At 49.3% G+C, this 22,641-nt stretch overlaps 1 protein-coding gene and 1 pseudogene across 1 annotated transcript; both read right to left on the minus strand.

Annotated features, from left to right (window-relative positions):
* Positions 1 to 13,786: 13,786 nt before the first annotated feature.
* Positions 13,787 to 22,321, minus strand: NPC2 (NPC intracellular cholesterol transporter 2). The gene is made up of 4 exons (XM_045821931.1): positions 22,167 to 22,321; positions 18,433 to 18,540; positions 16,402 to 16,574; positions 13,787 to 14,592 (listed from the first exon to the last, which is right to left on the minus strand). Exons 1-4 carry the CDS (start codon positions 22,246 to 22,248, stop codon positions 14,506 to 14,508), a joined length of 450 nt encoding a protein of 149 aa, XP_045677887.1. The 5' UTR covers positions 22,249 to 22,321; the 3' UTR covers positions 13,787 to 14,505.
* LOC123809088 lies at positions 17,290 to 17,380 on the minus strand (annotated as a pseudogene).
* Positions 22,322 to 22,641: the final 320 nt, after the last annotated feature.

Here is a 22,641-nt window from a genome sequence, read left to right on the forward strand (position 1 = left end):
TAGGGAGCAGCAAAGAGAAGCCGGTGGCTCAAGAACAGGGAGAAGGAATGAGATGGGAATGATCTGATGGTGACTCCATCTTCATAAAGTTCTGGAAACAACGTCCAGGTTCTGCCAGCGGCAGAATCCTCCAAATCTAAGTCCTGTAGGCTCCCAGTGGAGCACCTGAGCCCCATCTCTCTGTTTCACCGGCCCTCACACTAACCTGTGACCATGAGCATGAGGGCAGGGCAGATGTAGAAGCAGGGTCTTCACCGGCTTTGGGAATAATCAAGGCCCCAGGGTCAAGGAACCAGAGGGGATGGAGGAGAAATTTGGGAGAAGATTACTGATGCCCGGGGAAGGCTGGCACGTGGGGTGAGGGGTCATACTGCCGCTCCACCAGCCCTGTCCAGGGCTCTGTCCACAGCGGGAGGGCCAGCAGTGGCTATTGCCAGTCTCATGGGAACGGGCCTTTATCAGTGGAGCACAGCCCAGCTGCTCTGAGGTCTCCTAACTCAGCTTAAGGCCCCCCTCCCCACTCGACCAGGCAGGTCTGCTCCATGATGACTTAAAACGCTGCCCTCAATTCTATCTTTAGCTCTGGTTGCTGGAAGCCTGAGTGACAGGCAGGGTGGCGGCTTGTGCTGGGGTGGGGAAAATGTGCAGCTCCCAGGTTTGCTGAGAGGTGGCACGAAGGTGAGGAGCAGGGACTGTGTCACGCTCACCGCTGCAGCTGTAGCCAGTGCATGGCCTGCGTTCAGAGGCCCCGGTGCTGTTTGCATGGACGGGCTGATGGAGCAGGGGCCCTCAGAGGGGAGGACGAGAGCAAGGCCCAGTGGCCACAGACCAAATCACAGACCCTGACGAAATTCTGCATCATGCTGGACGAGCAACTTCCCTCCTAACCTCAGTTTCTTCCTTTGTAAAGGGGACTAGATAAGCAGCTTTCAGACAACCTGCAGGACTGCCACCACCACCTGCAGCGCCACATGCACCCCCTACCCCCAAACAAGGCGCTGCTGCTGGGCTTGACTTGGACTGAAGGGAATCATGGACTGGCAGGGCTCTCCCACCCCTTCTCCTGGGGTTAAGTCAGTTCTTATCAATTCTGGAAGGAATTCTTTAGACAGAGGGCCGCCCAGTGCCCCAAGCACATCCAGACTTGAGGAGCTGGAATGACATGGCCTCATGCAGCAGGTGGCATGAGTAGCCCCTCAAAGGCCTCTCATCAGGGCTGATAGGAAAATCTCTAATCTAAGCAATAAAACAGCCGCAAGCTCCTCTGTAGCCAGTTGCCCTTTCCAATGAGAGAAAGCCAAGTGCCCCAGAAAGGATGGGGGGCGGGATGAGAGGAGGCCCTTGCAGGGCAGTAGAAGGGTGGGTGGGAAGGGTCTGACCCGAGGATGATCCACACCCACAGAGGAACCTCGGGGAGAGGTGAGCTCACAGGGAGAGTTCAGAGGAAAGTGCCAGGAAGTGCAATGAGTCAGATCCCTCCTCCCCTGTCCGTCCTGAGGGCACACAGGCCTCTGTCTGAGGTCCTAAGGGGGACCCAGCAGCCCAGTGTCCTGGGACCTGGATGCCTGGGGATGCTGACCCCGTGGAGCCCAGGGAACAAGGTTGTGAGCAAGGCAGGAAGGCCCCTGTGGAAAGGGAAGCCTGATCCATGGAAGTTTCCGTTCTCACACTTGGCCTGCCCTACAAAGGGAATGGGGTGTGACTGGGACCTCAGGCGAGTCACTCTAATCCTGCTGTCCCCATTTCCCCCACGTGTAACCTGGAGATAATGTTTGACTGCATCCAGGAGATGTTCTGACCAAATCAGATTGCAGATGTGAAAGGGTTTCTTTCCAAACATTCAAACTGCTTTCCAGGTATTATTCAACGGCCAGAGGGCTGTGCTCTAGCTGGTGGGTCGTGTTTCCCTCCTGCTTTTGGAAACCTGCTACGGTGAACCCCAGGGCCTGCTTCTCTCCCTCCTTTCAACTCCCTTCCCCCTTCCTTCCCAAAGGCATCCTCCTTCCACCCCATTTCTTTTGCCTGTGCTTTTTTTTTTGAAAGAGAGAGGAAGGGAGAGAGGAAAACATTGATGTGAGAGAGAAGCATCGATTGGTTGCCTCCCGTGGTGCGCAGACCAGAGACCAGATGGTACACACCAGGACCAGGGATCGCACGTACCTGGCCGGCGTATGGAACCAGCAACCTAGTACCTCCCCTGACTGGGTATTGAACCCACAGCCTTCGTTTACGGGACAATGCTCCAACCAACTGAGCTACACCAGCCAGGGCTATTTTGCCGGTCTTTACTGTGGTGTGGCTTCTGGCACCGACTCCCGACAAGGCAGAGTTTCTGTCCGGAACCGCCATTCCAACCTCCCAGCTCCAGCTCACCTCGCGCACTCGGCTGGACCCATCACCTCCCTGCTTGGAAACCTGCGGTGTGTCCAGGTGTGCATCCCACATCAAGCCCGAGTTGCTCATCGAGGAGTGGCCTCGGCCCACGCGTGTCTCACTGACCTGGCCACCCCAGGCACCAATGCTGACATGGCCCCTCTGTAGACAACCAGCTTTCTATGTCCTCCTGCCTCCAAACCATCCCCTCATCCACCACTCGGATTGCCTCCCCTTCTCTGTTAAGGCACCAAATATACTTTGAATAATTGGTCAAACATCTCCTCCTGTCCGGGAAGCCTTCCCCAAATAACCTCATGAAATTTGGACCTCCCTTCACGCAACCACTTCCTAGAACAGGACAGGGCAGGCATCTCTGCAGCATGTGCCTATCGAGGGGTGTGTCTGGGGTTCTGGTAAGCGCCATGAGGGCCGTCCTTCCCAAAGGCACCATGCCCACTGGTTCCCCACAGTGCAAAGGGTACAGGCCGCTGACCATCTGGTAGACCATTTTGTGGGATGATGGCCAGGTCAGGCCTGGTGTCAGGAAGATGGCAGGACAGTGTCAGGTGCAGCAGCCGCAGGAACCTGTATCACAGCCAGACTTCCCAGAGCCTTTTCACTAAGACGGGGCCACAGGGTGTGTGGTGGGGACTGGAGCGAGGCGCAGACATTAGCCTCCGCCCCCAGAATGGCAGACTGGTTGGTCTGGGCTGCCTGCACTTTGCTGAGGGGCGAAGGCACACGGCTACTTCTGTGCACACATCAGTCAGGCTCAGCAGGTCGGGCTCTCTTGGCCTGTTCTGCGGGCTTAAATCCAGAAACGGCAGGAACAGGGCTTTTTTTTTTTTTGCTGTTAGGTCTGGCAATTTAACCCAGGGTAACCGTGAGGTGCTTTTCAACCCTGCAACTTCTTTTTGTATTGTATTGTTGGAAAATGAAAACCCTCTCTACCAGCAATTAATTTACCAAAATCAATAAGAATTCTGCTTTTCGTGACAAAGATGGTCCCCGAATGCCAATCTCAGGGCTGCCAGGTTGCAATTTCAAGTGGGTACAACCAGCATGGTTACAGTTTGCCAGTGATTTATCACTGGGGTTATTAAAGAAAAGGAAAAAAATGCAGGTAAGAGGGAGTAGAGCCCTGGCTTGTGTAGCTCAGTAGATTGAGTGCTAGCCTGGGAACCAAAGGGTTTCCAGTTCGATTCCTAGTTAGGGCACATGCCTGGGTTTCGGGCCAGGTGCCCTGTAGGGGTGCATGAGAGGCAACCAACTGATGTTTCTCTCCCTCTCTTTCTCCACCCCTTCCCCTCTCTCTAAAAATAAGCAAATAAAAACATTTTTAAAAAGAGGGCATGGAGTATTGCCCAGTTCTTGCCTCATCTCTAACTTCTAACAAATCTCGTGCTCTTGACTATCACTGCTTTCCCCGCCCCTGCACCTCTTTGAACCACAGATGATTCTTGTTTTTCCACTCCGTTCTATTCTTATTTCCAGCCTTTTCCTGACATTAGTGCAGCTTGGCCCACTCCTTCCAAACCACATCGCTGCTTGCTGGCACTTCCCATGCATTGGTCATCCAGTAGCACCTTTGGGCTACATTTTGCCAGGGGGTCTGATCCCTTCTTTGGAGAGCTGCTTCTGGGGTGATTGATTAGATAAACTCTGGAAACAGTATCCAGACTTTGAAGAAGGGAGTTCGCTCCTTCCCCTTCCCCGAACCCTGGTGCATTGGAAATGGAGGGCATGCAGGCAGGTTTGGGTTTGAGATAGGGTTGCTGAGAAGCTGGAACGAACTTGCTCAGGTAGGCAGAGTGGGGAGCCCGGGGGAGGAGGCTCTGAATGGCACCAGCCGGCGCCCATTAGAGATTACATTGGGGGAGTTAAAAGCAGCGATTAAGTCTGAGAACACTGTCTCCTCCATCTCAGCCCCTGCGGAGAATCAATTCCAGTAATCACCATTCCTATTTCCACCGCTGCTCTCCAGCCTTCCTCGCACACCTGTTCTTCCAACCTCCTGCTCCTATTGCCTGCCTCTGAGAACCAGGCTCAGCATGCCGTGCTGGACTCAGCTTTGCCGTGCAGATGGTTATCTTTGCCACGGTTCTATCTACTCAGACCCCGAGGGGCCCCTGCCCTGGACAGCGAACACGTCTTTGTCGTGCATGGTTTCCAGGTGCCAGGGTTTAAAAACAGACCCCACCGTGACTTCACGGAGCTCATACTTTCTCCTGGAGTCAAGGCAAATGAGATAACAATGGAAACATGCAGAGAAGCTAGGGGATGATTTCCGATGCACAATGGCAGGAAGTTGAATTCTCTTGTACTTTCTGCTTTCATCTCAGACTTGCTGCCTCCTCCTGTGCCCCCAACAACTCCCTGGAGCGGTTTGGACACAATGCCCCAGGAAGCCTCTCTATTTGGAGCCTCTCCAGAGAGACACAGAAGTGGTCCCGACTCTCTCTAGAGGAGGGGGTGGGCAGAGCCATCTCGATAATGAAATCCGATGAATAATTCATGGACCAGAGTAAGACTTGTTTGCTATGGAGTCAGTTCAACACTCAACGTGCAGCGACTCGGCCTGCAGGGTCCTGGGCTAGGTCTTTGCGGGTGTGGTGAGTGGTACAAACAGGAACAAGAAGACTCTTGCTTCTGGAGAGCGTGTGCTGCATGCATTTCTAGTAATATTTGACTGACGAAGCCTCAGTCATACAGGATCCTTTGGAAGATAGCACTTTGAGATATTAATGTTTCTCAGACTTCCACAGCACTACTGCTGAAATCATTAATGTCGTTAGAAGTCTCATGAGTTTTCATAATCATATGAAATTTATATTCCACTTCCAGGAGGCTTGGTTTGAGTAGAAAATGATGCTTTTTTTCCTCCAACCCCTCATTCCTCGAAGTCTAGTTATAGCTGAAACAGTGGGAAAATGGACAGTTACCTTGTTTTCGTGTACCCCCTGCACATTACCTTGCACCCCAGGGGCACAAACACCCTCTGAGGGACAATCGGGGGGGCAGACCCTTGGTACTTATCAATCGGTTCCTCCTTCTTCCCAGGACACCTCCTGGGTCTGACCTTGCGAGGCAGCTTCAGACTCTCAGTGTCTCCGACCTCTGCCTTCCACTCCTTCAAGCCAGGAGCCTCCTAGTCCTGGGACACCCCACCTCTTGGTGCCTTTCTCTTGTGCTTCTTATTAGAGGAGGCCGCCTGTTCAGTTCTGGTCCTTGTTTTCATGTCTGGTATTGTTTTTAGTTTTGGGACACACAATCATTTAGGCCCGAGGTGAATAGTGTCTAAGTCATTATATCACCCCATTAATTTAATCATTCAAAAATATTTATTGGCCACCTTCTCCTTAGACTAAGAATGATTAGACATGGGGAATACAATGATGAGCAAAGTAGAAATGATGGTTACAAGTTCCTGGGAGAGACGGGCATGAATCAGATAACCCGATCAGCATGGAACTCTAAATTGCACCGGGAAAGGAGAGAACAGGAGGCTATGAGAATATAGAGCAAATTACTTGATCTGACCCGGGCGAGGCAGTGAGGGATGGCTTCCAGAGAGAAATGCGGAAGCTGAGTAGGAGCTACCCAAATGACAGTTAACCAAGTGCGGGGGAGCGTTCCAAACTGAGGGGACAGTATGTGGTCAGAGTCCCGTGGCCGGGGGGAAGGGAACACAGGCAATGCGAGGAACTGAAAGGAGGCCAGTGTGGCTGGAGCACAGACGGAGAAAGGAGAAGTGGGTCAGCTGAGCTGGGTGCGTGGGGCCAGGATTCTAGAATCCAGATAGATAATTTTAGCTGGAGAGATATATATATACTGGGTGCCTAGTCAGGACATAACCAAATATGCTTCCTTCCTTCCACAGAGAATTAAGTAGGAGGAACTTTAAGCAAACACAAATTCACCCAGATCAGCAGTTCAGGAAGAGGTAAGTTCATGACAACAAATAGGACCCCCCAAATTTCAGAAGGCAAAGGTCAGGGACACTCGTGTTTGTTGAAGGAATAAAAACAATCATAAATGATGGATGAACAGAGACGTAGGAACAGTATCAGACACCTCCATCCCCATCCATGGAGCAAAGCGCCCACAGTGCTCCGCCTTCAGATTGCCATGGTATTCCGTATTTGTGACAGTCACGGCATTGTCCTGCCATGTCACAGCGATGGTTTGCTGCTTGCCTCTCCCACTAGATGCTGAACCCCTTGAAGGCAGGGACGTTGCCTTACTCATTTATTTCGTCCCCTGGGCCCCAGCACCGTGCCCGGCACATTACAGGTGCTCAGCAAGTGCTGCTTGAAGGAACGCCCACAGTCCTGCCCATACAAATCCAACCAGACTTCGTGGCGAACGGGATGACAGAAGTGGTCGCCTAAGCTTTCTCTGCCTTCCGGACTGACAGCAGACATCTCAGGAGAGCCAGCTGCATTAGACATTGTTTTATGGACAAATCTTAAACTCGTTCTTACAGGGATCAAACCTAGGACTTTGCTCTTCTTGAGGATTTTTCTGTGGGTGTGTTCAGTTCATCAAGTCAACAGGAACTAAGCAGGAAAATCCAAAGGATGAATTGCCAGTCTTCTTGGCTAGCCTGTGAGATTAATATTCTGAGCGCGAGCAGCCTTTGCATTTCCAAGCTACAGGCGCACACCCATCATTTCCTTTTGTTTATACAACACTTCTATGAGGTATTTAACTAAAAGTGGCTAAATGATTCATCCAAGGTCATGGCAAATCAGTCAGGCCTAGAGGCTTTTTTCTTGCATTCACTCCGCTGCCTTTGTTTTATTTTTTAAAGATTTTATTTATTTATTTTTAGAGAGAGAGGAAGGGAGGAAGAAAGAGAGGGAGAGACACATCAAGCTGTGAGAGAAACATCGACTGGTTGCCTCTTGCCAGCCCCCAACTGGGGAGCTGGCCCGCAATCCAGGCATGTGCCCTGACTGTCTGTTGAATGAGTGATCTTTCGGTTTGCAGGCTGGCACTCAATTCACTGAGCCACATCAGCCAGGGCATCATCCCACTGCCTTTACTCCTTACCCAGCACTTTCCATGTTACCCACCTTGCAAGAAGATGGTTCTCAGTGGTTATAGTCTGGGAGATGCCCAGATAGTTCCTGGGGCCTTGTTCCTTCAGAGAAAGCTCTGGTGGGAAGCTGAGGGGGTCCTGCAGGGGTCCGCAGAGAGTCAGTGTACCAGAGAGGGGAGAGAGTTGGGTAAACCAACAGTGCTTTCTTCTCCCTCTCAGAGGGAACCTGCTGTAATGTGCAGCTACAGAGCTACGACCCGACCCAGGCAGGAGCAGCCAGGGGCGGTGGGGAGGCAGGAGGCTTTCTGAACTGAACTGGAGACAGGCAGCAGCCAGGAGGGAGGGTGAGCCATTTCCTCCTGAGCCCAGGGCCAGGGACCCTGCAGGCTGGAGACAAGCTAGTGTTGTCAATGAATCCCAGACACAGATGACAGCTGGCTTCTACGAGATGTGCACTCAAGTCCTGCTCTGGAGCCGCCCACCCAGGGCAGGGCGCTGTGTGCCCTTCTGCAGAGGAAGGAAACCAAATCAACTGTGAGCTTTGCACCCCTTTGGAGACCAAGGCTGCTACAGGGCTAAGTGGTCAGATTCAAAATCTCAAGAATTGTGACATTTTTCCATACTAAAATAATTCACTAAACAATTGCTGAGTTCTAGGCATTTACGTGAAGATGAAAGGCAGTCTCTATTCTTAACATGTTTACAGTCTAGAAGGCAGGTGAGCTGACACACAAAGATTATACATGAAAATGAATGTGGTTGCTCCGGCTGGTGTGGCTCAGTGGATTGAGTGCCAGCCTGCGAACTGAAAGGTCACCAGTTCAATTCCTGGTCAAGGCACATGCATGTCTGGGTTGCAGGCCAGGTTGGGGGCATGCAAGAGGCAACCAGTTGATGTTTCTCTTACACATTGATGTTTTTCTCTTCTTTCTCCCTCCCTTCCCCTCTCTCTAAAAAATACATTTAATCTTTAAAAAAATGAATATGCTTCAGCGTCATAAATAGAAGGTTAGAATCTACCTTCATGAGGGCAAACCACGGGAAGGGCTATCGGGGTGGCTACCAGTCTTGAATGGCACCTGGAATTAAATCTGGAAAACATATCCACGGCAAATGCCTGTGACTCTTGGGCCGCTGAGCAGTTTCCATGGCTGCAGCCTCCTTTCCTCGTCTAGGAGGGTAGTAACAATCAGGTGCATGTTAGCTTTGGGCCCTGCACTGGGAACTTCCCATACTCACCTCAGGTTGCCATTAGCCATACCCAGGTGGGCATTCTTATCCTATTCTACAGCTGAGAAAATTGAGGCCTGAAGAAGTTAAATAAAGAGTGTAGATCTTAAAAGTACTCATCACACACACACACACACAAAGATGTTAAATAACTCATTCAAAGGTAATCAGCTGGAAACAGTTGCGGGTGGGATACAAAGCCAGCTTATATTGAAAAATTTCAAGGTTGCTGAAATCCATAAACGACTGCTATGATTCAACAGCGGAAGCCTCCCCACAGACCCCAGGGCGATGCTCGATTGCCTGTGGAGCAGTCCACACTCTGGGTGGCGTCTCTCTCTCTCGCTGGGGCCAGGGTCCTGGGCCCCAAGGCCTTCTGGGAGGGGCAGGGACCAACTCCAGGCAGGAAAAGGCAAGATTAGGAGAGAAAGTCAAGACCATACACTTTATGCATTTATTATTTTAAAAGATTTCATTTATTTATTTTTCAAGAGGGGGAAGGGAGGGAGAAAGAGAGGGAGAGAAACAGGGATGTGCAAGAGGTACATCGATTGGTTGCCTCTTGTGCACCCCCAGCTAAGGACCTGGCCCACAGCTCAGGCCTGTGCTCTCACTGGGAATCGAACTGGACACTTTTCGTGCACAGGCCATCACTCAATCCGCTGAGCCATACTAGCCATGGCTTATTTATTTATTATTATTTTAAATGCTTTTTTAAAAAAGGTTTTATTTAGTTTTAGAGAGAGGAAAAAGGAGGGAGAGGGAGAGAAAACTTACAACTGTTGTGAGGGAGAAACATCAATTGGTCACCTGTCGTACCTGCCCCAACTGCAGACTGAACCTGCAACCCAGGTATGTGCCCTGACCTGGAATTGAACTGGTGACCCTTCACTTTGCAGGATGACGCTGAACCAACTGAGCCACATGGGTCAGGGCTCAAGACCATACACTTCAGAATTCTGGAGAATCAGGTAACAGTCCCATGGGCCAAACGTATCTGAGATGGTCTCTAAATGAATGCCTCGGTCTTGTCTCAGCCCTACACCCCTCTGGACCCCAGGGACTTACCTTGCTCCTACAGGTATGATTAGTCTGTGCCCACTTCTCCGTGGCATCCAAACTTCCCTTCCGTGTCTTGTGAATGAGAAAGGGACTATGTAGCAAACCTGAGGACTCAGGGTGCTATCTGGCAGAACCAGCAAGCCCAGGGACCAAAAGTGACTACACAGGATGGTCTGGCCAGAGACCCTAACCGGGCAGACCACGGCAGGTAGTCATGTTCCAGGCCTATAGCTTCCTGCACAAAGGCCACTCCTGACCTAAACTGAGCTCTGTCCATTATCCTTGGGCATCTAAGACATACCTTTGAAATGAAAAGGGTAATTTTCTCTTTTTAGTCCCCTCAAAACGGAAGTACAAGACCACAGAGCCCCTTGTGGTTATCTCGTTCCCACGTGCCATCTCTATGTGCCGACTGCTCCCGTACCCACCAAGGTAGTAAAAGAAGTATTTCTCCACTTTTTTTTTATCTACTTCCACAGACTTCCCTGCTTTGCTTTCTCTCACCTTCCTGATCTACCACCAGTGGATTTCATATAACCTTTCTTTTGGTTTTCTCCTTTGATTCTAACATATAAAATAAGCTGCAAAACTGCCATTTTTGGAACATTTTCTCCACCCTTTGACACCTTGTCACTGGGCATGTCCTCAACATTTGGCACCAAAAACTCAAATAAAGCTTTTTCATAACTGGACATTCTCTTGTGGGCAGTGTCGGTGAACCACCAGCTGCTAGTTCGGCCAGAGACTGCAGAGATCACCTGGCCCGGTCCCTTCCCTGTGCACCCGACGCATTGACCACAGTTAACGACAGAGCCCCTAGAACGTTTCCTCTTTGTTTCGGCAGGTTGCCTTACCACTAAACACTCATGTGAGTTATTGCTCTTCATTGCAAGATCCAGAAAAGAACCTTCGAACCATCGTGCGCATCCGCTGAGAAGCTCCATCGAACCTCGTCTTTCCTGCTTTCACCATCTGCAGCACCCCCTCTGTGGTACAGGCATGCAGACAGGCAGGGGCTTTGAGAGCAAAGTCATGCGTTTCTCTAATGCTGACAATAGCCACCACAGTTGCCTACCTGTCCCTCTGCTTCTTCACCTGGAACTCCCAGCACCTCTGCCATGTTCAAGGCCGGCATCCATCCATTTTGTCTGCCAGGCTCCGTATCAGTCTCACCCACTGGCGGTCAGAACTAAGCTGATTCTTTCACCTGTTGGCTGTCTCCTCTGAGACACCTCATGTGTGGAGAACAGCTTGCCGTGCAGAGAGGGGCCAAGACCTTCCCTCTCGGGACCCAAGCAGATGAGGGGTAGCAGCACTGACTTGCTAGGTCTGCCCTGGGGTCTCATGCCCTTACTCTCCATCGGGGACAGTGACCATCTGTGCTCTGGGGCTACCATGGGACAATGAGCAGAGAACAGGAGGGGAACCTGCAGGAAGCAGAGGAGGTCACTGCTCTTCTGCCACAGACCTAAGGAGCTCGCCAGGCTCCCACGTTGCTCACTCTCTTTGGGGGCCCTTGAGCCAAATATGCAGCCCATCTCTTGGGCTCCACCCTCTAGCCTCCCATCTACTTTTTAGGAACCAAACTCCTGTTTTGGAGAGCATTGTAGGTTCCCATAGCAATGGGCTTTTAACTGTTTCCACGGCAACCAACACCCAGACCATTTAGTTGCTAGTCAACTGACAGCTGTGAATGAATAGCATTCCGTTTAGAATTTGAGGGATAGGCCAGGGGATTCTCTTCCTAGAAAAAGACACCACCACCCAAAATGACTCAGTTCACCTGAAGATTCTTTTAGGCAGCATCGGTGGAAATCCAGCACCACTTTCAAACTCAGGTCTCACAACAGTGCCTATCCCATTCCCGCCCCCCCCCCACACACAAATGCACACGCACACACCCCTAAACCAAGTATCCTGGGACTTTAAATCTCCCAAGCCCTACTTCCCATTTCCAAAGGGCCCTTGGGAAAAACACCTGTTCCCGGCGACTACCACCATGGTGACGTTTCTCACACACAACCCTTTCGTCTGTGTCATTGCTCTTCCTGAGCACCACGATCCCATCCTCATACCAGCCCAGGCGTTTAGCCGGTATTTGCCTTTTAGATAATCTGATGTGCAAGGCCATTCCCAGATCCTCTTCCCTTCGCCTGCACCTCACCTAGGACCAGCCCCTCGTCCCATGTCTGTGGGTGTTTTCAGAGAACAGATTGTTTTATCAACCTCTGCAAAGTATAATGAAGATGAATTTGTTTCTTTTAAGAGGTCAACTAAGAGTTCAACACCAAAGAGGACTGGAACTTACTCCATGCTTTCTGATTTTTATTAGCCTGATCTGACTGAATGCCAGGCCTCTAACCTAGCCCTCTGCTAAACTGGGGACACTCGCTATTGGGCTCCCTCTGCTCTGGAAGCAGGGGTGCCTCTCAATTTTTTTGTGTGTGGTTGAGGTCTTGAATTTACGCAAGAAAGATGTGTCTAAGCCTCCGTGGCTTGCTCAGTGGACTAGAAATAATATGAGACTGTCACTGGAAAGAACATGACCTTTCTTACGCAGCCTAAGTTCAGTGCTTCTCGATGTTTTAATGACTCGGGGGGCGCCTGTGAACCGTCTCTACCGAAGACGACCTTTCAAACTAATCCCCCCCGCAGGAGCCCTGGCTAGCTCCCTGCTACAGGCTCCACGTAGCCTTACATTGGCTGGTAAACAGTTATAAGCTGTTGCGTTACCCTTCTGCTCTGATGGAAGGGCACACGCTAGCTGAACTGCTTCTCTTCCATCATTGCGCGCACACGAGGGGGACACGCAGGGCAGGCAGCTGTTAGCCTCAAAGGAGCTGGATGACATGAGGGGTCTTCTGGGGGCAGGGAGAGAGCAGACACGCATGAGAACGGAGCTTTTCCAGGCACCTCACACAGTTCTGTGCACAGAGACAGCCTCCTCCTTCAGAGGCGACGTACCACACATCAGATTGAATTTTGATTTTCCAGATGTTTCTGAATGAAGAACAATGTCTGTCTCCTAGAATAACTGCTAACATTCACTGGGTCTGTGCCATGTGCCAGGGGGCATGCTAAATGTTTTACGGGCATCATCTCATGTCATCCTCACAGCCCTGAGGATGACTGTTGTCATCCCTATTTAACCATAAGGAAACTGAAGCACCAGGCGGGTTAAGGAATTTATTTAAAGACTGCACTGGCAGTCCCATTTGCTGGGGAAGCCCGGATCCTGGCAGTCTGCAGCCAGAGCCCACAGAACCCTTCGAGATTTGTGCAAGTCTGATGTACCTAGGGCCCCTGAGGGGGAGACAGAGTGGGCCCTCCCTCTGGACACCATGTGATGGGGTGCACAAAGGACTCAGCTAAAGAGCACAGGTGGAGTGGCTCCGGGAAGTGACAAGTCAGTCTGAGCGATTGATAACTTTATTCCCCGTCCAGGGCTGTCCCCTGGTGGTCTTCCCGGGAAACGCCAGTGAAAGCAGTGGGGTGACAAGAACTGGGCCAAACGATGTTTGCTGTGTGAACAGCCTGACCAGAGAGCCTTTCAAAGTCATTACCTGACTCGGGGCTGCGGTCCCTGTGACTGGGTCAGAGCAGGCAGCAGGCAGAGACGTACATGCCTCATGGCTATACTTGCGCTCCAAAAGCAGGAAATTCTAAGACTTAATTAGTTAGCCATTACTTGCAACTTTGCATTTCATTTTTAAGCTTCTAGGTTTTCCTCGAGGTAGGTTCCCAAAAGACTTTGTGCTTCTTTCCAACTTGTAACCTTACTCCCCACTCCCAGCCTCAATTCCGTTCCCTCAACCTTTCAGGTATTCAGCTAGGCAGTGTTGGCTTTCTTGGCTTATTTCAAACACACTCAGTGGCATAAGATTATGCGAAATAAAGCAAAACAGGGCCATTTCGTATCAAATAGATAGGTCCGGTCTATCTGGGCAGCAAGGGGCGAGAAGGCCGTTTCTGGGAGGAGTGTCTTTACTGCATGCTGGGACCATGGGGCTGGGGAGCCACCCTTCAGGGATCTGGGGGACACACTCTGCAGAAAGCAGGTGGCCTGCACACAAATACAGGAGACTACCAAGACTTTTATTCAAAGGACTTTTCCAGGTGCATAAAGAAGTCACAAATTAATGTTAAACAAACAGACAAACTTCTGCGAATTAAGTGTTGCATTTAATGAAAACCACCTAAGACGGAAAAGAAGACAGGACATAACCGCAGAGAACCGGCCACCCAGAGTTGACGTTCTGCCGCAGACCACGCCCCCCTCCCCCAGAACCGCTGGGCACCGCTTCGGAGCACGTCATCATCACCACTGTCGGAGCCACGGAGCTGGAGGTGCTGTCAAAAGTCAGCAGGCTTGCTGGCCAGATGCAGCGAATGCAGTGAGGCACTTGGAGATGTGACAGACCAGCTGGAGGAACGTGGTTTGAAACCTCTCCTCCGCTACGAAGGCCAATAACCCCGAGGCAGGTTATCCCGTGTCCCTCAGCAGGTCCTGTCTGGCTGGACCCTCCTTATTCCAACAGCAGAAATCAATGAAGACAATTAAATTGACCCCTCCAGACTCTCTCTCTCCTTCCCTTCAACTCTTTTACAAGATACTACAAGGGCAGCAGTTCTGAGCTCTCAGGAAACGGGGTCTTGGTTGCGGTTGGAGGTCGAGAGGCATAAGACGTCAGCCTACAAATTCCTTTCATCTTATGGCACTGATTTCGTGTGGATTCGGTTTTTCCTCTTCTCCCTCTCTGGTCCCCAGATGGACATACTGGCATCAAACAGCTCTAGTTTTCCAGCTGAACTGGGATTTCCCAGCAGAAGAAACATTGGTTGTTGTCATCCCGAAGTTCCCACTTCACCACCAGTTTTATCTGAAGCAAGAGGAAAAGAAGCGGGAAACATAAAACTAGGACCTCGCCTCGACCCAGAGTTGATCTCACCACGAATCCTAGATGCACAAGGAAACAGACTGCCTGGTCCCTTGTGCTTCCGTCCTCCAACCGAGCCGCCAGGGAGGCTGCGAGGGATGTGGACAGGCCTGTGTCTTTGAACCTAGGACAGCGGGCCAGGCTCCGGCTACGCTGCGGTGTCGGCACCACACACTAACCAAGCTAACTTATCAGACAGGATTTCTGAAGCATCTTTTCCCATCTTAGGTCAATGGTACATACATGGAGCTTACGTGAAAGAGTGATTTTTCGTTTACACAATTTCTCTTGTATGTGGCAATCTGATCCAGCTTCTTCCAACTGTAACCACGAGGAGCAGGGGTTGTTAAGAATAAGAAACTTACTGAGAAGCCAGAAATGAAAATACCAAAGCACAAGGGATGTCTGCAGATGTTTACCGCTGTATGAATAATTTCAGGAACAACAACTTTTGTGCAACAACGTACAGTTTCAGTTAACTTCCTTAAACTGTTTTTCGATGATATATCTCATAAGAGATCTCTGATATACTGTGAGCTTTCCCTTCTAATTCTTAATAAATCACTGACACTTTGCCGGTCCTTCCCAATGTGGACAGCGGCTTGCTTGTTATTACGCCTCTTCCAGGCTCAGTGTTTCTTTACAACGTAGTACTTGAGGCACAGTGACACCCCAGGCCCTCGCAGCTTGCTTTGTAAGTTTTTCAAGACAAGTACACATTAACTACGGTTCTACTTAGTGCTTAAATTAGCATAGTTTAAGCTGTTTTTCAAATGAAATGTAATTCACTTCATTACTACCATATATAAAGTGCCTACTACGTATCGGGCCCTACCTAGACATTCTGTGTAAGTAACTGAGGCTCCAAAACGCCCATGATTCCCTGGCTGCCCTGCGAATTACTCTATAAATCTGTCTCTGACCTTTAGGGTCTCCGACATCTCTTAAAAACACATTCCCTACATTAGGGGCTCTTTAAAAAAATGTTTGTTAATTATGTGCCATTTCTAGAAAATAAATGGCCAGATTGCTTCTGGGTTCTATTTGGGTGAAAAAGGTAATCCCTTTATTACCTCTATGCTTTTCAAGATCCACATTTTTAATAAGACAGGCCCCTGCCAGCAGGCTCTGTCTTACCAGTGTTTGGTAGAAAAAGAAGTAGGTGTAGCAGGGTGAGTCGGAGGTGAAGGTGGGGGTCAGAGGGGGGGGCGGAGGGAGAAAGGTGAGCAGAGAAAGCCACCTCTCTGCTATGGAGTAACCAGCTGCTGCTCTCCTGTCAACAGGTTACTGGAGAAAGCAGGATTTTCTTGTGACAACTTGAAATCTTGAACTGTTTGATATCTGGCTAAAATCTTTTAACACGGTGCAGGTTTTGGAGTCACAAGACCCAGTTCTCAGTCTAGGCTGTAATATTTCTTAGCAGAGTGGACTCTGTCCATATTGCAGAATGGTGGAGGCTCGAATTTCATCATTTGTGAAAAAGGAGTGTCACCTCTCCCAAGGGCGGTCATGAGAATCCAGTGAAACACTGTATGTAAAAATGGCGAACCAGGAGGCTACGGACAAAGGACGAAGGGGCACTGGAAAACAGTTGCCACCCCTCAGGTGCCTAGCTTCCCTCCCTCCCCTCAGGATCCTTGCCTTCCCGGACATGAAGGACTCCCACTCCAGTCTTCTCTCCCTGCCCTCCCTTCCTAAGACACCTAAACTAGTCCCAAGGTCTCCGGCGACCTCAGCAGCAACGTCACTCACAGAGGGGTAGTCGCTCTTCACGGGCAGTTTAGCCATGTAGCTGTAGGTCTTGTTCTTCTCTATGGGGCAGGTGACGCCGCTCTTACAGCCGTCAGCCTCGGGAATGGCAAAGGCGATCGGGACGCCCATCACGATGCCGTGCACCACGGCTTTGCTCCCTTGGGACTGAGTATCTAAGGGAGAGAGGAAAAAAATACAACCAGACAGTGAAGGAAACAGCCTATTTTCAGACTCTAAATAAAAAGTTCAGATATATTCTCAAGCAACAGCACTGCTATGAGAGCCAATCCTGAAGTCTGCACTTCTCATTTCCCAGGGTCTGTTTCTCTTTGCGGTCATGCTCCGTACCTCTGTGAACGCTGCAGAGCGAGCACTCACCCCAGAAGTTAAAGACATTAATGAATTATGCAAAAAAAAAAAAAAAAAAGATCAGTGCAGGTTGTTTTCTTTGCTCTTAACCCCCACTTCACTGCCTTTCACAGTTTCTCAGGAGAGTCAGAGCTACTTGGATAAATAACTTCATTCAACTAAGTACCTGATTTTTGGCAGTAAACTTTCTATGTAATATTTGCATCAGCTTCTGTCAAAGCGTACTGTGTACCTTAAAGAGTTTCAGGAGACTGGTCTCTGAACTCTCAAATAATCCTGCACGGAGAACTCCACTAGAAATGAAGAGCGAAAGACAAGGCAACATGGAAAGAAGGAATAAGGAACCGAAACAGACACGCCAAGGCCTGTGACAGGAAAGACAGAGGTTAACTGTTTCGAAACTGGAAAAGGTTAGAAAAAGGCACATTTTCTGCCAGCTCTACCCTTCCTAGGACAAGATGGGCAGGAGGAAAAAATAGAACAGAATTAGGACAACCGTGCCCTGACTGGTGTGGCCCAATGGTGTGCGTGCTGGAGTCCTCGGGGAGAGGGCGTATCAGACATTAAACTGATATTACACTTGATCTCAGCCCAAAGGCCAAGAAGCCACGGGCAACTTCTTTCCATCTGGGTTGGCAATTACTTTTGTTAGAAGGTACTTTTTTTTTTAAAGATTTTATTTATTTATTTTTAGAGAGGGAAGGGAGGGAGATAGAGAGAGAGAGAGAAACATCAATGTGCGGTTGCTGGGTGTCATGGCCTGCAACCTAGGCATGTACCCTGATTGGGAATCGAACCTGCGACACTTTAGTTCGCAGCCCACGCTCAATCCACTGAGCTACGCCAGCCAGGGCCAGAGGTACTTTTTTGTTGTTTGGAACAACAAAGAAGCCAGGGTATCACCCAGGAGAAAAATAGGCTTAAGGAGGAGACAGATGATAGGAATTCTGAGATTTCTTATTAGACAGTCCAGTCTCGATCCACAAGATAGAAAATAAGGGAAGGATTCAAGGTAGATGCCCTTTCTAGAAATCAGGGTTTTTCATTTGTCTAGATTCCTGGGAATCTGAAGGTGGTGAATGTGGCACCAGAAAGCAGCAAGTTCCAATAATATTTCTTCCAACTGTAGAAAGTTCTCCAATTTCTTGATTGCTTCTTGGGTCCCTCATGTGTTGCCTAAACCTTACAGAGGCCAAGTATGAATTGCTCTTATACTTTGAGGCAGAACATAGACTTAATAGCTAGAAGGTATATTGCTTAAAATAACACGTTGGAGGAGTTCCAAAGTCTGCAGAATTGGGTTCTGTACTAATAATACTCTGCAGTCTGTAGCTAAACAGAGCTGACATTCCCATAAAAGCCTACTGTGCAATATGGTCCACAATAGGACATGGAGAAGCCAGGCTGTCTTCTCTCACCTGTGAACACATGGAAATCTCTCTCTTGGCTTAAAGGGAGTCTGGACTCTAGGAAACAGGCACATGGGAGCCCCGTATGAGAAGGGGGTCGGAAGGTCTAGCTAATCCTGGCTTCCACAGGTTGGAAGGGAGGTCACAGAATCCTTGACTGCCATTGCCCTCCCCCACACTCCCATGCTCATTCCAATGCTTGAGACTAATGTTACACGTTAAGATGAATCTTAAGGTAGCCCCTTTTACTCACTACTGGTAAAGGTGACGTTGACTGTGTAAGACTGTCCTTTCTGCAGATGGCAGGGCTGGACGGGGCATGGGATCACATTCACTTCCTTTATAACTCCAACTCCGGAACCTGCAGAAGAAGAAAAACGAGTTGAAATCAAAGAAAAAAAATAAACCACTTAGGCTGTCCCTACCTAATGGGAAGACGCTCTGCTCTCCCAATCGCGGTGAGCTCTTTCTCCTCTGACCGTCAGTGGTCTCCAGGACACTGTTCGTATTTGATGGGAAAAGGGGAATTAAGGAAATTATTAAGTACACATAGCCAGCCCCCCACTACTCTACAACCTGGGAGGGCTATACCATGGAAAATCATCCCCACCCCTCCTCCCATCCCCACAGACTTGAAAGCAGCACACATCTCACCCAAGCGATGGCCCAAGGATGGCACAGCCCTCCTCACCATCTTCGAGTCCTGTCCTGGTATCTCTCCACATTAGTGCCCCCAAGCTTTGTGTGCCCCAGCCAAGGAGAACAACTCCAGGCACTCATCTGCAATACTCAGATGTGTGCTCTCCACTTTGCAAACCTGTGTTCTTCAAAATAAGTATCTTTGAGACAGGGTGTGTGTTTGTGTTTTGTGTTTTTTTTTTAATTTCAGTCTAAAAAACAACAGAAGTGCTGTTCACAATAAATGCCCGACCAAAATAGGTTAAATACAAATCTTTCAAAATCCTGTCATCTCATCCAGGCCCCTGACACTGGACAGCTGAAGGGAGAGAACGCAAGTCAACTGTGGTTAACGCTGCCTGTGAGAGGGCCAGCGTAAGCTCTGTGACTCAGCCATCACTGCTGAGAGGTAGACTCTGGGACCTGAGGAAGGCGTTTGAAATCTCACCGGCTCCACTACTGACTGTGTAACCTCAAGGCAAGGTACTTAACCTCTCTGAGAATAGTAATAGTGCCTACTTCACACAGTAGGTGAGCTAATACACACACAGCTCTGAGATAAGTGTTTGGAACATAGTAATGCTCTATAATCGTCTTCCTTCCCCACTGTTTCTCTTTCCATGGTTTCAGTCACCTATGGTCAACTGTGGTCCAAAACGATTAAATGGAAAATTCTAGAACTAAACAATGTGTAAGTTTTTCTTTAGCAATTTGTAAGTTTTAAATTTTGAGTAGTGTGACAAACTCTCACACTATCCCACTCTACCCTGCGGGGACATGACTCATCCTTTGTCCAGCAGGGCACTTAGTAGCTGACGGTGTGGGTAGTACAGTACTTGTATTCTAGTAACTCTTACTTTATTTAATAAAGGCCTCAAAGAACAAGAGTAGTGATACCGGCCACAGAGAAGCCATAAAGTGCTCCCTTTATGTGAAAAGGTACATGTGTACAGGAAAAAACATAGTATATACAGGGTTTGGTACTATCCACAGTTTCAGGAATCCCCTGGGGATCTTCGAACATATTCCCCGTGGATAAAGGGGGGGCTACTGTATAATGTTTGCTCTTATTGTCATCATAGCAGGATTTAGTCCATAAATGTAATCTAGAATAGCTGCTCCTGGGTGGGTAAGCAGGTTCCTTTTGACACTCGAGGTGGGCCTCTCCTCTCGAATACTCTGTGGGGAGACATCGCGGATCCAGCTGACGGACACCACGAGCTCGGCATGACGGAAGGGACTCTGTCTCAAAAGTAGAATGTGTGAAGACAGAGAGCAAGCCTAAGGCTGAGAGCACATGATCTGCTTTGCAGTCAGCAGGTCAGCTCCCTCCTGTAGGTCCTGTAGGATATGAACTGAGAAACTCAGGTGATGTCCTCTGCCTTCTCAGCCTATGCCTGGCGCTCTTGGGTGGAACAGGTTCACCTTACTGACCAACACTGCCGCAGCTAGGTCTGTAAATAAATACTTTGCAGTCTCTTATCCCCAGCTTGCTTCTCCATCATGGCAAAGTTCTCAAACTAGACACTCGACAATTCCCTTCTCTAAGCACTCTGTTCTACTCTGGACTATCTTCACGGACGGGGGGGAGAAAAACATCCAGAAGTTTTTAAGCAACAACCTACTGAAAATCAGTGCTTATGCTAAAGCTTTCCACATCTATCTTCTACCTGCTTCTTTCAAGGCTGGATCACATGATCTAGAAGGAACTGAGTAGAGGGTAGTACTTGTAGCTCCTTCATCCGGTTTTTCGGCTGACGAGAGGTTCTTGGACTTCCAATGTCAACAGAACAAACTCCTCAGTCCTAGCCTGCAAAAACTTGCAAAATCACTTTGCTTGGTCCTATTTCTCACTTGAGGAAATGCCACTCCAGGGAAAACGGGGCACACAAGGGAACTCAAAAAACTTTTGACGTGGGCACTGAATTTTTTACATTGTATTTCCCAATTCAAAAGTAAATTGAAAATCTGTCACCGACACCTGTTTCCAGTAAGTTCTTGCCATGGGTGGGGTGTACAGCTGCTCTTTTCAAACAAGTAGAGAGACATCTGGATTTAGTTTCCTCAAGTTTTTTTTTTTTTTAATGTTATCACTGAAACCGAAAGTGCCTCAAAACACACACTAGTTTTATTAGATGTGAGAACATGGGCAACATACTGTGTGTGCCTATTTGCTCATCTGCAAAACAGACTGCGAGGGCTGAACGAATGAACACAGTGTCTTCATCCAAATGCCGGCCACAAAATTTAATGGAGGGAAAGGCAGTAACCTGAGGCAACAATAATGCCTTTCAAGCGCCAGTCTTCTTGTTCAGTGGAATGCCATTTGTTAAGTACTAATAGGCCAGCAGTCTTTATTCCTTAATCAACCAGTCCCCTAGCCCCCAACTTTGCTTTTGTTTCAACATAAATTTTGAGGACATAGTGGAGAGAGGATTTATTCCCTCATTTACTTTTCCAGTAGATATTTTTGAGCAGTCACTATTACTTGGGAACTAGATATAAAGGAACAAACTTATGCTGGTTCCTGTTCTGCTGTGTGACTTTGGGTAAGTTACCTAACATCTCTGGAATTCGATGACTGATTTCCAAGTTTCCTCCAGCTCACCAATTTTATAAAATTACTTTCATGCTTCTTTCATTTATTATTACACCTCTTCATTTCATAAAAGTTCGGCTGAAACAGTTCTGTAGACTTGACTGAATGAACTCACAATTTCTTCATCCCACTCTTTGTATTTCCCAATAGATTCCAACCACAGCGGCAAAAGGGGATTATGTGTCACAAGCTGCGACCGCAAGCACGAGTTTTATAGATGGGGAAAAAAATCACAAAATTCCATAACCCAACGGAAACGCTATTGAATGAATGATGAAGAGAAGAACTGACTTTTGACCTGCCAGCAAAAGATAAATTAAAAAGAAAAGCAAACAGAGTGGGGAGAGAGAGGTCATCCAAGATACAAGGCAAAAATAAGTTCTGCGCCTCACCCCTCACCCGCCGCGCTGCCTAAGGACCTTCGGTTGTTTGTCCTACAAACTTTAGGAAACTTCAGTAAAAAGTCCATACATCTCCAGGAATGTCCAGGGACCCCAAACACGCGTTCCAAGGACAGACACAAAGTTGTGAGCGGTTGTTTCCTCGAGGCTGGCACATTCTCCCCTACCCGAACCCACTCCACAAGGGGTCCCAAGACTGAGCCTAGCTGTCTACAGGGACCCGCCCAACCTAGATCGGGGTCTCAGCGCGAGGTTCCGGCGGAGGCTCCCGCCGAGAGCGCGAGAACCTCAGATGGGTCTGGGGCTCACCGCAGTCCAGGTAATGCACCGGCTCTGCCAGGGCGGAGGCGCTGAGCGCCAGGAGTAGGATCGCGGCGGTCAAGACATGCATCGCTGCTAAGGAACTTCCAAGCTCGAGGAAGGAAGAAGCGGCCGCCGTAGTCACAAGATAAACCTACCGGGGCGGGGCCGAGGAGGAGCTTAGTCAGGCCGTGGAGCAACAGCACGCAAGGCCAAGACCCGCCCACGTCCCGCCCCCCGCTCCAGTGAGCCAGGCTTCGGTCGGTCGCCGCCCCATCCTGCCCACTCCGCAGCCCCGCGGGATTGGGTACATTTCAGCCCGCCTCTCTCTTTAGTTCTCGGCTTTGTTAGTGCGTCTTCGCTTCGCGCATTGGGAGCATTTCTAGCCAATAAAAATTCCACCGCCTCTCGCATCACCCAATAAGCGCGCTCGGAGGCGGGGTCTCTGTGGGTTCCACCTCCCGAGGCCCAGGTGGAGAAGGGG

Source organism: Phyllostomus hastatus, unplaced genomic scaffold, assembly GCF_019186645.2.
Source record: "Phyllostomus hastatus isolate PE091 unplaced genomic scaffold, TTU_PhHast_1.1 phas_scaffold_501, whole genome shotgun sequence".
Classification (NCBI taxonomy): Eukaryota; Metazoa; Chordata; class Mammalia; order Chiroptera; family Phyllostomidae; genus Phyllostomus; species Phyllostomus hastatus.